The 16,605-nt window shown below is 36.9% G+C and overlaps 1 protein-coding gene across 1 annotated transcript in view; it reads left to right on the forward strand.

Moving 5' to 3' along the window:
- Nucleotides 1–16,605, forward strand: part of Myef2 (myelin expression factor 2) — a 37,321-nt gene that overhangs the window by 13,013 nt on the left and 7,703 nt on the right. The window contains exons 6-15 of the mRNA XM_013074493.3: nucleotides 2,688–2,879; nucleotides 3,958–4,111; nucleotides 4,645–4,694; nucleotides 4,798–4,861; nucleotides 9,184–9,285; nucleotides 10,742–10,792; nucleotides 11,088–11,156; nucleotides 11,455–11,553; nucleotides 13,655–13,863; nucleotides 13,945–13,996. Of these exons, the coding sequence (XP_012929947.1) occupies nucleotides 2,688–2,879; nucleotides 3,958–4,111; nucleotides 4,645–4,694; nucleotides 4,798–4,861; nucleotides 9,184–9,285; nucleotides 10,742–10,792; nucleotides 11,088–11,156; nucleotides 11,455–11,553; nucleotides 13,655–13,863; nucleotides 13,945–13,996 (1,042 nt within the window). The remainder of the gene's footprint in view (nucleotides 1–2,687; nucleotides 2,880–3,957; nucleotides 4,112–4,644; nucleotides 4,695–4,797; nucleotides 4,862–9,183; nucleotides 9,286–10,741; nucleotides 10,793–11,087; nucleotides 11,157–11,454; nucleotides 11,554–13,654; nucleotides 13,864–13,944; nucleotides 13,997–16,605) is intronic.

The raw sequence follows: 16,605 nt of genomic DNA on the forward strand, positions 1-16,605 counted from the left end.
TGCACATGATTTCCTATTTTCCTTTAAGCAGTTTTTCTTTATATTTGACTTATTCCAAGTTGTTATCATTACTGCTCATCATTGGCTGGCATTCAACAGCTATTATATTTGTGGTATTATAGTATTATATAAAGCCCTTAGCACTGTGCCTAGAATATTTTAGCTGCATAATAAATGTTAGTAAAAATAATGATGATTGCTGTTATTCCTGTCCAGGGATTGTTGGTCCCTTGTTCTGGAGTGTGATAATAGTTTATTAAAGGCCACATGCTTCCAGCATACACTTATATCCCAAGCCCCTTTAGTAGCATTAGTGTCCACATTTCTCGAATCTTCTTTCTGCCTGAAGGTTATTTTGTTTTTAAAAAAAATATATATATATATATATATATATTTTTTTTTTTTTTTTGGTACCGGGGATCAAACTCAGGACCTTGTGCTTGCCAGCCAGGTGGCGGCATCACTGAGCTCAATCCCTGGCCTTTAAAAAAAATTTTTAACAGAAACATGAATTGGTAGAGGACGAGTTCAATCCCCAGTACCACCCCCCCCCAAAAAAAAAGAATTGGTAGAGGAAATTTAGTCTTGGTGCACTGTGGCAGCTACTATATTTATTTGTTGGTTTTTATGCATAAGCCAGGACCAGTGCTTCAGAAATATGTTAGCATTGAAGATAATTTTCCTGTCCTATGTATCTTATTTCTCTTTGGAGGTTAAGTATATTTCCTTTATAGAGTATCATACAGACACCATAAAGACATATGACTGTAGGGTCTTTCTACTTTTATTTGAATAAAAATATATTGGATTTTAAAAGCTAAGGCATATTATTGTGTTCTTTTAAATTTTAGCACATTGTTGATCCTCAGTATATCTCAGAGAGCCTAGAAGGCATTATGTGATTCAGGTTGATAGGTGACATCTCCCTGTTTAACTTTTTAAGAGGAAAAAAATGGGCAAATTTGGCCTCCTAAGTGACTAAACATTTTTGGATTAAGATTACTAAAGGCACTCCCTTTCTGGGAAGAACTGATTTACAAGTGGGTGGCTGGGTAAATGCTTAGAACTATTATTGGGATGGAAGTCTAAGGAAAGTGTATTTCCAGTGTCTTTAACAGATCTTAAAATTACGTCTTTTCCATTTAATTAAGTGGAGATCAGTAGCACTTGTAAATGTATTTATAGCCCCTCTGTTGGTGAGAACAGTCAGTGACCAGCAGGCTGACAGCAAGGAGAAAAGAGGAATGAAAACCGTTAGTTCTAGGTGATTTGTTCTACACACACACACACACACGCACACACAGATGTACATATACTTGTCATACATATGTAAAAGAACATGAAAACATTGCATATGTTTTACTAATGTTAAATGTTTAAAATGTTAGTAATGTTAAATGACCCATCTTAACATTGCAAGAAGTATCTTCCTTTCTGTTTTGTCCTCTTTCCCACATGGGCAGCCATGATTCTCAATTTTGTGTTTATACATATTTTTAAATCCTCCAACCTGAAACATTAATTTATTAACCTAAAAGTTTTATGCCATTCTTTGATGACATTTATTTCTTTACTTTTGTAATCCTTTGTGTTTCTTTATAATGAGTGGAGAAATGCATTAGAAACCAATATATTTTTATTCTTGTATTCATCTTTTCATCTGCTATTCTTCTGGCCATCCCAGAGAATTTATTAAAGTCATCCAACTTTATTTAGTTAGTATTTCCATTGAGGCCAGCACAGTAGAGTCGATGGTTACCTTTAGCATAGTCATCTGGCACTGGAGATTTTGTGTGTGTGTGTGTGTGTGTGTGTGTGTGTGTGTGTGTGTGTGTGTGTGTTTTGTATTCCACCTAGTGGAATGAGTGAGAAGTACATTTAAACCTTTCTTTTGGTTTTATCTAAAGATAGGATGTAGCTCGTGAATTTTTAAAAAAAGTTTACTGTCAGTCTGCCTTTGGACACAGCATTTTAAAAAATTTCTCCTCTTCTGCTCCTATCTCAAATAATAGTCATTGTTGAGGAAGATAAGTTGGTAGGTAGATAATTGTATTTTCTTCAGGAATGAGATTTACAAATTACAATAAAACACCCCTTTTTTCAGTATTCCTGAGCTTTATAACAGCCTGTTTGTTGAAAAGTTTTGCATTTAACATTAGTCTGAATTTAACATTCCACTGGGCACCCGATGGTGAGAATTCACCATTCCTGTATTTTGGAAAGAAAAGAGTTACAAGTCACAGTGAGTGTCTTGCTTCTTTTTGAGTTGGATGTGTTATATATGTGTATGTACTACACTTGTACATTACTGTAAGGGCAAAATCAAACTAATTTCAAGTTCTTAATGACTTTAGTGAATGAAAAGTGGTATTTAACTTTATTGAATGGAAAGTGGTATTTGATATCCCTGAAGACTAAAATCTCGTCTACCCACAGGTTTTTAGAATTTTCTCAATTCTGTGGCTGAGAAAAAATAAAAACCTCATTCCTCAAAAGAGTCAATAATTGGAGGCAGTTGGGTTAGCTACAGTAGAAGTTAAAGTTGTTATTTTTAAGTATGACTTTTCTGACTTGGTAGAACCTAACATTCTTTTTTTGTTACCGGGGATCAGATCCTCAGGTCCTTGCACTTGTGCAGCACTGAGCTAAACCCCTGGCCCAGCTTCTAACATTCTTGCGTGTTACAGGATCCTGATGGAGAAAATGCTCGTAGAGCATTACAACGAACAGGAGGGTCATTTCCAGGAGGCCATGCCCCTGAGATGGGGACCGGGTTGATGAATTTACCACCATCCATTCTCAATAACCCAAACATTCCTCCTGAGGTCATCAGCAACTTGCAGGCTGGGAGACTTGGTTCCACAATTTTTGTTGCTAATGTAAGTTTAAGCTTAAGTCTTAAAATGTTATTCTTCAGCTACCTACTTAGTTTTAAGCATGAGATTGTTTAATTAGATGAATGATTTTCAGTTTTATAGAACATTTTGCTTGGTTTTAATTAGTGCAATCATAATTATTGTTAACCCAAACCCAATTTAAGTCTGTATGTATGAGATGAGATTAGAATTTGAACACAACTATCTTTTTAAGCAGGACTAGAATTTATAAACATTTGAGCAGTTCATAATATTATCTGCTTTAATTATATGTGTTTTTATTCATACTGGTAAATGGATTTCATTTTTGTAGTCTTGATTTGTGAATGTGCATGTTGTAGTTGGTTTATTATTCTGAGTTCTTGACAGTGAGTAAAATGGACAGTACTTTTCAAAATCTGAATTTCTTTTATTAAAAATAGATGTGTAAATTTCAAGTACAGACATTCCTCATTTAACAACTGAGCTCTGGTCTGCTAAGTACGTCATTAAATGAATTGGTCGCTAAATGAGGAATTGCGTAGTTTGTACATTAAAACATTGGGAACAAAGAAATGGGCAAAGGAAACTTCAGCTTGATGACTTTGCCTTTATTTGCATAACTCTTGCATGCAGTACTGGAATGTATAACAACATAAAGCTACAGTGCTATTCCGTATAGTACAATCAGAAATTACAGCACTATATCAACAGGGTATACTGTACAAAAAGAAAAAAAAGACATCGAGGCTATATCAACAGAACTCTAGAAAAACTATACAAAACAGAACTATACAAAAAAAAAAAAAAAAGATAAGCTGTAAGTCCAAGTGGCAGGTTGTAAGTTTGAGCAGTCATGAAACAGGTAGGTTGTTAAACAAGGAAGATCTGTATGTAGAAGGGGATTGATTTGGGGAATTAAAAAAATAAGGACAAGCAACAGTGTAGATATAGCTGAACTGATTTTAAACAACTTAAGATTTTTGTATTTAAACATTATTGGTATACTATTGAACAAGAGCCGTAGTTTAGAAAAGATTCTTTTGTATTTATAAAATGGGAAATTTATTAGTTATCTAACTTTATACATTTTTATGTTAAGCTGGACTTCAAAGTTGGTTGGAAGAAACTAAAGGAAGTGTTCAGCATAGCTGGAACTGTAAAGCGGGCAGATATTAAAGAAGACAAAGATGGCAAGAGCAGAGGAATGGGCACGGTCACTTTTGAGCAAGCAATTGAAGCAGTTCAAGCAATTTGTATCCTGATTGACATTTTAGTATTGTTTAATGAGGCTGGAGAAGCTTGGTACCATCTTGTGGGGGCCATGGAATTCAAGCTTGCCTAGGTTAGATGTGTATGTTGCACTTCAGTCTCCAGCACATAAAACCTTCACTGTGTCCAAGTACTAAAGTCACTCTTAGAGCTTGAGTTAGCCATATGGTATGTACAGGGCTGGTATGAATTGTTTTCTACTCCCTTCCTACCACAAATAATTGTATGCATGCATGCTTTGGATTGTTAGTACGTGTACTCCTTTGTACATTAATGCAGTTGTTTAGATGAATGAAGGCTTGTAAATTTTCTTTTTCAGTGGTTGAATTAATATATTTTATTCGTAAAATAAAACTATAGAGCATAAAATGTTTTCTTTATATGGAAGATTTGTGCCAATAAATACTAAAGGTGTTAAAATATTAGTGATAGTTCAGTACTCCTTCAATAAGATTAGTTTGTGTTCAGGTATAATTTTACAGTCATCCTAACTGACTTTCCTTGACTGAAACAACAGCTATGTTCAATGGGCAGTTTTTATTTGACAGACCTATGCATGTGAAAATGGTAAGTGCCTCTCTGTCACTTACCCCTCCAACCACTCAATCTTTGTCAGCATTACGCTTCTTTTAGGTAATGCATTAACCATATGATACTCTTTTGCAATTAGGATGACAAATCTGTACCTCATGAAGACTACCGTTCACATGATAGTAAAACACCACAATTACCACGTAAGTAAAATCTATTTTTTGAAATAACATAGTCTTTGTCTTTTTGGTTTTGTTAGGTGCTAATAAGCAAAAGTTTTTGTGCCAGCATCCAAGTTCCTCACAGTTTGGGATTAGTTTTGGAGTTTTAAGCATAGTTTGGTGCTATTAATTAGGAACACTGAGAAGATAAACATTATATGCCATATTTTTTCTTTTGGTAGTTTTTTCTGACTGTATAAGCAGTCATGCTAAAGTATGTGATAAGTTCATACTTATGAAGGGTAAAAAGTGTTCTGTTATTTCCCTACCACCTTAACATTTTTGTATATTTTCTTCCAGTCTTGTGTACATATATTTTTTTACATAGTTGAGAACTATGTAAATAATATTGAGTGTTTTTAGTTGTTTATGTATTTTAACAATAAAGCATAACCATTTTTCTATATTGAAGATTCTTTCCAAATGTTTTTATTGGGTGCCATATATTTGCTCTATAGCTGTTTCACTGTTAAATATTTATTTTAGGTCTTTTAATTTTTATTTCTTTTATTTTCCAACAGAGTAATGTGTGCTTTTTTATATCTAAAACTTTAGTAGTTTTTTGGATGTTTCCTAAAGGCAGATATCCTTAGGTAGATTTTTAAGGTATGAAGGTGTACCCATTGATTAGTATTACCAGATTGTTTTCCAGAGGGTTATAGAACAGTACTGTAATGTACTGAACACCTGTGTCTCAGTGTCCTGTCTCAGAAGTGACAATAATTACCCTACAGTATCCTAGTACCTCTCATGGCAGAAGTAGTATGAGCTAAAGCCCCAGCCCCCAAGAACCACTGAGCTAAAGCCCCGGCCCCATAATTTTTAATTATTAGAAACATTGAGGGCTGGGGCTTTAGCTCAGTGGTTCTGGGTTCTGCCGCCTGTCTTGCAAGTGCATGGTCCTGAGTTCGATCTCCAGTACCACCCCCCCCGCCCCCTCCCCGTCGAAAAAAACATTGAGTTGGGGAGTGTTGGTTCTTTTTCTGTTAGAATTACATATCCTTTAATGTTTGTGAAATGTTATATGTAAAACTTTCTAGTCTTTATATATTATTTGGGGGAAGGTTTTTGAACTATTGATCATATTTTCTATCACTTCTAGAGTGATGTTTGGTAATTTCTGTTTTTCAGAGGATTTTTTCATGTTTGCTCATTTTAAAATTTATTGGCATAAAATTGTTTCTTAAATTTATGTCCATATTTCTGTCTCCTTTTGAATTCTAAAGTTCACAATTTCTTTATTTTCTGGTTCGATTTTCCTAGAAATTCGTCAGTTTTGTAAATGTTTTCAAAGAAGAGAATTTTTCCCCCAATATTGTCTTAGCCTCTTGATTTTTTCTTTTTTGGCTAAGTTGAAGGCTTACTTGACTAGTTTGCAGCCTTTCTTTTGTAAGATAAACAATTAAGATTATAAATTCAGCTACTGTATGCAGGTTCTGCTATGGAGTATTTTTATTATAACTCAGTTTTTAAACTGTTTAAAAGTTACCACTGTGATTTATTCTTGAGTCATGTATTTACAATGTTGTGATATTTGAATTTTTAAATGCATGAGTTTGTGTTTTATTTCTGACTTCAGTATGGTCAGAAAACATGGTCTGTATGACTGTGATTACTTGAAATGAGTCTGGACTGACTTACGGGCCTGCCACGTGGCACATGCTTCTGAGTATCCAGGTGCCTGGCGAGTAGTGCTCCACCCAGTGAGTGGGGCTGGCCCCTCATGGCGGCCTTACACCCTTACTAAGAGTTTGTCTTGTTTCTGCTGCTGATTACTTAGAGCTGTAAACATCTCTCATCAGGGAGAGATTTCTGTATTTTTTCTTGTTTTTCCTTAAATATTTTCAAGCTAACTTAGTAGGTGTATCCAAGATTAGAATTGATACACTTTAAAAAAAAAGAATTGATATATTTTCCTAGTGAATCAAACAACATCATTATAGGGTGATTTAATCTTTAGTAATTACCTTTAAATCCTTTGTCTAATGCTGCTTGTATAAGTACAACAGTTTTGTGTGCTTAGAATTTCTTTGTTACATTTTACCTGCCCTTTAATATTTTACTCTCTTGGATGTGTCCTTTACAAACTAGTTCTTTGGTTGGGATTAGATTTTTTCAAAATCAGTTTGCCAGTCTTTACTGTTAAATTGAAGAGTTTCACGTATGTTGATTGGTTTGTTTGGATTAATTTCCATTATCTTATTTCATGTTCCTTTTTTGTTTTGTAAATATTTATTCTTCTGTCTTTTTTAAGTAGTTATCTTGGATATTTTAGTATGTCTGTATAAAGCCTAAAGTTAATTATTCCTCTGTTCAATTTAGAATGACCTTACAGTGCTTCAATTCTACTCACTTTCCTACTGAATTAAATGGTATTATTCCCTAGTGGTCTAGCAGTATATTACTTTTTCCCTACCACAAATTAGACTTTATTATTATTATTTTCTAGTTTTCTTGTCTTATCATTCCTCTGCTTTCACAGACCCTGACACTAATTTTTTTCTCTTTGAAACATGTATTTTAGAAGCTGTTTTAGCAAGGATCTGTTGTTGGTAAATTCTCTCAAGCTGGTTTGTCTGCAAGTGTCTTCAAGCTTTACGGAGTTCAGCATTGATAGTTATTTTCTCTCGGCACTTTAAAATACCTCCAAAGTCCTCTGCTTTCTGTTATTGCCATTAAGTCAGCTGTTGATGAATTACCCTGTCTGTAGGTAATCTGTGTTCTTCATAGAGCTGATTTTAACGTCTTGGTCTTTCTTTGGTGGGCAGCTTGACTAGACTGTGCATGTGTGTATGCATGTGTGCGTGTGTCATGAGGCTTTCACAGTGTGAGAGTGGAAACCCCAGGTGAGGCAGTCCTTCTCTTTCCACGTTTACCCACCCAGGCAGCTATCCTCTTCAGGGTCCTGGCTTTGTGTCTGGGCTTCCAGTGTACTTTTTCACTATTAATCTTCTTCTGTTTATTTAGATAAAACGTCATACTATGTTCACATCTCCATGGTACACACACTCTTTTAGAGATGGATGTTTTTATAAGCTTTCCTGTGCTCAGATGCGTTATGCATTCATGGACTTTGACGGAATTGATTTCTTTCCATTAAGCTAGTTGTCACAGGACACACCCTCCATGTTCGCTCCTCTCCTCTTTCCTTTCCTTTGCTGAAACAATTGTAATTGGCAAGTAGGAACATCCTGTTTCCCAAACCTGCCTGTCTGACTTTTGGTAAAAACAGAGTTGCAGGTCCATAGGTCCATTCTGATTTTCTTGTTCTGAGACGCTGGACCAGCTGCCTCCACAAAGTGCAGAGTGGCGTTGGGTGGGAGGGTGAGGTTGAGTGCTCGCAGGAGCCTGGAGGCCGCCCGTGCTGTGCCTTCTGCCTGGGACTTTTCTAGAGACCGAGTGGGAAAAAGATATTTCTAAAGTATTGATCTTTACAATTCCAGACAACATGCTTCTGTGTTCTAATTTCTAAAAATTACATACAGGGTATGATTTTCCCAGCCCTAAGACTTATTTACTGCTACTATGACTAGAAAGAACTTTAAAACTGTACTCAGGTTTAGAAGAATCAGTCACCGTCCAAATGTTCCTTAGTTTTACTATATATGAGGTCATCAAATTATACCTCTTAAGAGTTGATTTTAACTAATTTATTTATTTTCAAAGAGATCATATAAAACTCCTAGATTTAAGGACAGAAGACTTCTAGTCTTAGCTTAATCACATAGCTAAATGTCAGGTAATACTGTAGGTAGTACAAGGTCTCAGCAGTTTCATCTGTGGGTGATAGATATGAAACAAGGTGCTCTACAAATGTAAGTATATATTTATGTCACTAATAAAACCAGATTATGTAATATTTGCTTCATTCAGTATTATGTTTTCATGGTTGTTGACTTTTTTAGTTTGAGTTGACCGTAATGCTAAGGTTTAAGTGATTATACATGTTTGCAAATTTTCCTCTTTAGTTTTGTATACCTTTTATAAGGTGATACATCATTCAGAATCCTTTTGGCGTTTTGTTCATTCACTCTACCTTTAGGTCATAAGTGGAACCTGCTTTATAACACAACTTATTAATACACAGTATTACAGCCAGGCTTCTGTATGCTGCTTTCTAATTTTAGTATATGTGCTGCCAAAGTGAGCACTGTGTGCTGCTTTCTAAACGAACACAAGAACCAATGCTCTTATTTGCAAATTTGCAACATTTTTGAGATCCTAGTACAGGCACATGGTTGTTTTTGTATTTTAGTGCCAGTTAATTGTATAGAGGTCTGGTAATACTGTTCTTTGTGTTTGAGGTGGCCTTGGTGGCATTGGAATGGGACTTGGTCCAGGTGGACAGCCTATTAGTGCCAGCCAGTTGAACATTGGTGGTGTAATGGGAAATTTAGGCCCAAGTGGTGAGTATTCTAACTCTCTGATTTCTTTTTAAATGATACATTTGCTGTATAATAAACACAGGGGTTATTAGCCTGTCATGATATTTAAAGAACTTCATTTTAGAGATATTTAGGATGTCACTTTGGTCTGATAAAGGATTAAAACCTTGAGAGCAGGTATGGTGAGAAGTGATGGGCAGGGTCAGAGCATTCTGAGGCCCAGTGGGGTACAGTGGTCTTCCATACTGTGGGTATGGGAATGTCTTTAAGGCAGAAGGAGAATTCTCAACATAGTGCCCGTGTGTCATGGGCATATAGTGTTTGTGGGATGGGTGAAACGCTACCATTATCATAAGCAGTGTAAACTCAGTTATTAGGATGGTAGCTTTTAGTTATTTGGCAGCCTACTTGGACTGACTGACACTTAGTTTATGTTGAGAAATTGCCTTCAAACCTTTTGATGTTAGGGCCTTTTTATACTCTTAAAATTTGTTGAGAACCCCCAAATAATTTTATGTGACTGTGTTTCTCAGTGTTTTCTGCATTATAGAAAAGTTTAAAATATGAAAATATACAGATGTATTTAAAATTGCCAATAATTAACTCTAACTTTGGGTCAACTTTTCTGACCCTAAAAATTATATTTAACATCTATATAATGTATAGTTTTTTTAACATACATACAATTTTAAAGAAAATATAATTTTAATACAAGAAAAGAGGGAGAAGAGTGGCGTTTGTCTGGCATCTCTAACATTTGGCTAAGCACAAGTTGGCCGGGCTGCCCTCGCTGCCCCTGCATTCAGTCTGTGGTGATGTCAGGCACGGTGTGCACTCCATGGAGAATTGCACCCATGCTCACAAGGGAGTGAGGGCAGCACAGGTGATGTCTGGCACGTTTGATAGCTGAAGGAGTTCTGACTGGTCAGCCCTCAGAGTCCCCAGACCCTACTTGGAGAATCACCTTCTGAGTTGATGGACTAATAAATGCTATCAAATTCCTGTTTTTTGTTGAGATGCTATAGCCTTGCTTTAATTATGCTGGTCATCGTGGTAATCATTATGAGCCAAGTATTTCTTCCCTTACCTTTGCTTTGTCACACCCACATCCTCCTAAACACACACCGTATTCTTTAACTCAGTAGTCTGTACTTTCTGAATGGATCTCTAAACCTGCTCTGCAGTGACATTTCTGTCTCTGTTCTGAAAGTGAATGATTACCCATGCCTACATATTCTCTAACTGAATGTTGTGGGTGTGACCGATAAATTTTATTTTAAATAAGTGTTCCAAGAGGCCTTTTTCAATCCTAGACCACTGCTGTGGGGCAGCACTTTAAACCATTCCTAGTGTTCTGTTGCTTCTCTGTTGTTCTACTGTGGCCAGACCAGTGGAATTTGTTTTGCTAAAGTGCACAATGTTACTCTTTAGTTATTAAGGCAAGGTTACTAAAAGTACATACTGGATTTTATTCAAGGTATGGGAATGGATGGTCCAGGTTTTGGAGGAATGAATAGGATTGGAGGAGGTATGTATAAGCACTTATTTGTTTATTTATTTATTTTGCATGTACCCATTACTGTTTTTAGTGAACTAGAAAGAATTCTAAGGAAGAAAAGTTATGGTTCATTGCTGGCTCATGTTCTAAAGGCTGCTAGCAGAAATTAAGCCCGGTCTATACTTAAGGGAAGGTGATGTGTTAACAAGTAACTGCACAAGGTAGGGTGGATGACAAGCTTACTGGTGAGACCTAACATTTACAAAATGTACCTTTCAGCTGCACAACTGACGGTAAAATCTCAACATTTATCTTTATTTCATAGGAATTGGGTTTGGTGGTCTGGAAGCAATGAATAGCATGGGAGGATTTGGTGGAGTGGGCCGAATGGGAGGTAGGTACCTGTATGCGGCGGGGATATGTTCACTGTGTGGACTGTTCCTGGTATTGAAATACCTTCCCCTCACTGAGGAAGGGGCGCTCTGGGTGTCTTCAGAGGGTGTATGGGCACTAGGGGATGAGGACCAGCACGCTGGGGATGGGCGTGGGGTGTGAGCCAAGTTGGGGAGATCAGGCGGTTTTACATGTTTGACTTCTGTTGTCTTTTCAGTTTAGTTTTAGGTTTTTGTCCTGAATGGTTTACCACGTATTGATGTACTTGAAAAAGTTAATTTGTTGCACAACCTTTTCAGAGCTGTACCGCAGTGCGATGACTAGTAGCATGGAGCGAGATTTTGGACGTGGTGATATTGGAATAAATCGAGGCTTTGGAGATTCATTTGGTAGACTTGGTAGGGCTGGCTGCACACTTCTTTCCTTTTTTCAGATTATATTTTTAAAAATTGTCCTTGTTTTGTGAAAAATCACAAATTTATAATGTTTCATTTAACTTATTACCTGATGAAAATGCTTTAGTAATTTTAATGTACTCTTTTTCTCAGTAAGATATTTGAACTATTTCCAGAATACTTTATAATTTTCAGTTACTATACATCTTCTGAGAGGATAGTACCTTAGGAATTTTGAAGTTTGATTATTTAAATTAATTAGTATATTATCTTTTCATCCTTGTTTAGGCAGTGCAATGATTGGAGGGTTTGCAGAAAGAATAGCTTCTAACATGGGACCAGTAGGATCTGGAATAAATGGGTTTAAATTTTACTAGAATTTATTCAGTGATATTTGAGCACTTGCAAAGATTTTGCAAGAGTAGTTATTGTAGCATAGTAATACTTTGCTCTTAAATGTTAATACGTCTTGTTATTTGAGAAATTTTGAGTTTCTGAACTAAGCTTTCTGTTTGATCACTGTTTAAAATTTCAATTTTCAATGTTACTTCTTTGATACTTCTAAATTAATATCAGAGTATATGTTAACTATCAGCCTATCCAAGAACCATCTCTTCACCTGAGAAACCTGACATTTCTCTGATTATGTGTCAGGAACAGTTTTTGCTTTAGCACCAACCTTGCTTCCCTTTTCTGTACCAGCTATTAGTGAGTAGCTCATTTCTTCTGTAAACCTCGTGTGTCTTTTGGTAGAGATAGACATAACACTTTTGGAGACCTCCTGAGTTTGAGGGCTGCAGTTGAAAGAGGTGTTGATTTCCTCTCTTCTTAACCCTTTCCCAACCATGATAGAATGGAGAGTTGTTGCAGTGCTGGAAAATGTGGAATCTGTCCCCTCCTTCCCACCATATTTTAAGCCTTTTATGAAGTCTTAACCTCTGGTGCCTACTAGGCCATGTCTGTGTGAACTCTGTCCATACTTTATTGACTTCCTTTTGTTGATAAAAGTTCACAAACAGGTAATACAACCTACCCGAACTCGTCCAAAAGTGAATTCTAAAATCCTGTCAGCTGAAGTCATGTACTTCCGTTGTACCTTTCTCATTTTAGTCCTTATTTCAGCATTCTGTAGCCTTATTTTTCTATTAATCACAAGTTCCCCCACTTGCCTCTTTTATCTCATTGTTTATATTTCTGTTTCCCTTACTTTATACTTGTTATTAACAGAAAGCAACTTTGAAGGAGATGTTAATTTTTAGAATTCTTATGTATGGGAATATTTGACAGCTTTGACAGAATATTTGGTACAAGAATAAAGGATAAGTTTTGAGCATAAATATGACGGGAAAAATTAAAGAAGGTAGGATATAAGTTAATGCACAAGAATGAGTAGATATGAGGTAGGAACTAGATCCCCGTCTTTGGCTAAAGGGGAATAATAGCGTATTTTGTTGTTCCCTCCGTAAGTTGTGTGTAATATTGTGGTTAAAATTATTTTTTAGGATTATTAAAAATTGATGTTAAAAGAGAAATTGTATGGGAAACAGAGGTGAAGATTCTGAGGTAAAAGATTAGGAAAGGAATATTATGTAGGAGTATAATGAGAGCAACATGTGTACTGCAGTTGTAATAATTTGAGTTTATCTCCACATACCGTTCTTAAAAGTCATTATGCTTGCTGTTGGAAGATCTAAATAAGGATTAAAAACTACTATAAAAATAAAGTGATTGCTGGAGGATTTATATATATATGCTTTATGGTCAGAATATAATTTTATAAAGGTATATATGTATAATGTATATAGTAGCTAGAATTAAGATTTTTCACCTGACCAAATGTATACTATAATTCTCTTCCGGGCCGGGGATTTAGCTCAGTGGTTCCCTGCCTGCCTTGCAAGAGCAAGGTCCTGAGTTCGATCCCCGACACCAAAAAAAAAATTCTATTCCTTGGAGAATAATTATTTTGTCTGAATGAAAATTATTTTGTTTATATGTTATCTGATTATATAAATAAAATTTTCCCCTTTTTCTCAAAAATGATTCTCCTTTTTCTTTCCTTCCTCTTCTCTCCTTTTGCCCTGCCTCCTTGGTGAGAATTCAGGCGGTGGCATGGGTGGCATGAGCAGTGTGACTGGAGGCATGGGCATGGGTCTGGACCGCGTGAGCTCCAGCTTTGACAGAATGGGCCCGGGCATCGGCGCCATCCTGGAGAGGAGCATCGATATGGACCGAGGATTTCTGTCCGGGCCCATGGGGAGCGGGATGAGAGAGAGAATAGGCTCCAAAGGCAACCAGATATTTGTCAGAAATGTAAGGAAATAAATGGAGAGGATACTTAAAAATCTGTTTTCCCCCTTGTACGTATGTCATCAATATCTCTTTTCATTCTAGCTGCCTTTTGACTTGACTTGGCAGAAATTAAAAGAGAAATTCAGTCAGTGTGGTAAGTATGCCAGTGACTGCAGATATATTGATATTTATTGTAGAGGAAGAATGGGTTTTAAACTTAAGCACTGCTTAGGGCTTCACCTGTCCCCATGCCTATTTCTGGGTAGTCTGTGTGGTGTGCTAGGTCTGATTCCACTTCAGGTCATGAATTCTTTTGCTTTCTTTGGTCTTAGAACATTGCAGATTGCTAGTAGATCGCATGTTTAGAGTATAGCCTGTTATTGTCTCCTGTCAGCTTAAGCCTTGTTGTGTTACCTGATCTGTTAAGATTGTTGTTTGCATTAAAAAGGTTTTCCCTCAGGAGAAATCTTAATAAATGGCAGATGTACTCCCCTGTTGACAAGGTGGTGCAGTGGGTTGTCAGCGTGGCCCACTGGGGTGCTGACGTCAGGTGGTACGGGTTACTGGCGAGCCCCATTCTGCAGAGCACAGGAAGCCTCGCTGCCAGGAGGGTGTGCACCCTGGTGGCTCTTCGGATTACTTATCATCTGTAATGACCCTGGCTGTAATGGTACTGCCTATGGAGCTCTAATGTGTTCCTGGTCTCGGAACATCAGATGGTGTTTTAAAAGAGAGCCTCTCTTGCTGTCGGATAATAAGATACCCAGTCCTCACAGAACATAAGTGGGCATCTGCCTAGGTTGTTCTCTTGCTCCCTTTGCTGATTGTCTTTTTATTTTACACTAATGTAAAATTCAGGGAAGGAAATTTGATATTTGATATTTTTTAAAAAAGTTGTTGAAAACATTAATCAGCTAGTGAGAGAAAGCACGATAGTGGAGATGTTTCAAGGTGCCGGTAGTCTTTGTAGGAGTTCATAAGTTTACCAGAATGAGTCAGCAGCACCTGGCTGCAGATCCCAGAACCGCCAAGCACAGCATGGGCCCAGCAGGGCACAGCAGGGCCTTGGTGAGATGGGCGGTCAGGCAGTGGAGGTGATCTGTTGAGCGATTTCCCTGAGTGAAGGCACTGTCAGGCAGCTTTCCAAGGCGAAGAGCAGAGTGGGCCTGGGAGCTGACGGCCTGGGCAGTACTGAGGTGATTGCTTTACGCAGAGGCAGCCGTCTGGGGTAGCCAGCCAGCGAATGTGAAGGCTTGGGTGGGCTTCTGCTGGCGGTGGTTTTGTTGTAACTGAAGGGAAGTGGCAATTTTCTGAAAAGAAAATGTCTCCAAGACTGCATTAAAAAATTTCTACAGTAATTGTAGCCATCTAAAATAATGGTTATTTTTTTTTTTTTTACTTCATCATTTTAGCTCTTTTCTTATATCTTGTTTTGATCAGTCTATTATAGGATTGATCTTGCTTTTTATTTTCAGTTCTTTTTTTTGATATTTTTATTTATTTTTTACTTTTTATTTTACTGGTCCAGTTTAGATACACATAATGATAACATTCATCATAGGGAATTTGTACCTGTATATGATACATCTTTCCCCTTCTTTTTTTCCCATTCTCCCCTCCCTGCAATTCCCCTCTTCTCTATCTACAAAAGCCGTGTTTCCATTTTTTTCTTTCCATTCTTTATTTCTTGTTCCTCCTTTCCTTTTGCCCACTCCACTCCCTTGTTCCCCTTCTCATTTTCTTCCCATTTCCTAATGTCAGTTATACATTTTGGTCCTTATTTTCATTTTTTCATATGAGAGAAACAATGTAAACATGTATGTTTGATTTATTTTGCTTAAGAGTATGGTCTCAAGGTACATCCATTTACCTAGAAATGTCCCAGGCTCATCCTTCTTTATGTCAGAGTACTACTCCACTGTATTAAAAAAACCCCACATTTTTATCCATTCATCAGTTGATGGGCATATGGGCTGTTTTCAAGTTTTAGTTGTTACAGACTGTGCTGATGTAAACATGGGTACACATATATCGCTGTGGTATGATGCTTTTTATTCATTTGGGAAGATACCAAGAAGGGGAATAGCTGGGTTGAATGGAACTTCTAGTTGTAATTTTTTGAGGAATCTCCACACTGATTTCCACAGTGGTTGTACCAGTCTATACTCTCACCAGCAGTGGAGAAGGGTTCCTCTTTCCCCACAGCCCCACCAGCATTAGTTATTGGTCTTGATAGCAGCCATTCTTTCCTGGGGTGAGATAGAATCTCAGCATTGTTTTAATTTGCATCTCTCGAATGACCAGTAATGTTGAACATTTTTTCATATATTTATTTGCTGTTTCTATTTCTTCATCTGAGAAATGTCTGTTCATTTCAGTTGCCCATATTTGGATTGGGTCTTTAAAATTGGGGATTCTTTTGAGTTCTTTATATATTCTAGATGTTAGAATACACATTCTTGGCTGGGGATTTAGCTCAGTGGTTCTGCCACCTGCCTCGCAAGTGCAAGGTCCCAAGTTTGATCCCTGGTACCAAAAAAAAAAAAAAAAAGAATACACATTCTTCTCAGCTACACATGGGATGTTCTCCAAAAGAGACCACATAGTAGTTTATAGAACATTCTTATAAGTAGATGCCAAGGAATCAAAATTATCCCATGCATATTTTCAGACCATTGGAATTGGAAATCAGTGGCAGAAGAAATAATAAGAACTCCATAGACACATGGAAATTAACACCTTCCTGAACAACCAATGGGTCAC

The sequence above is a fragment of the Heterocephalus glaber genome, unplaced genomic scaffold (assembly GCF_053883595.1).
Source record: "Heterocephalus glaber isolate CG9 unplaced genomic scaffold, H.glaber_assembly_v1.0 deba00000122, whole genome shotgun sequence".
In the NCBI taxonomy this organism is placed as follows: Eukaryota; Metazoa; Chordata; class Mammalia; order Rodentia; family Bathyergidae; genus Heterocephalus; species Heterocephalus glaber.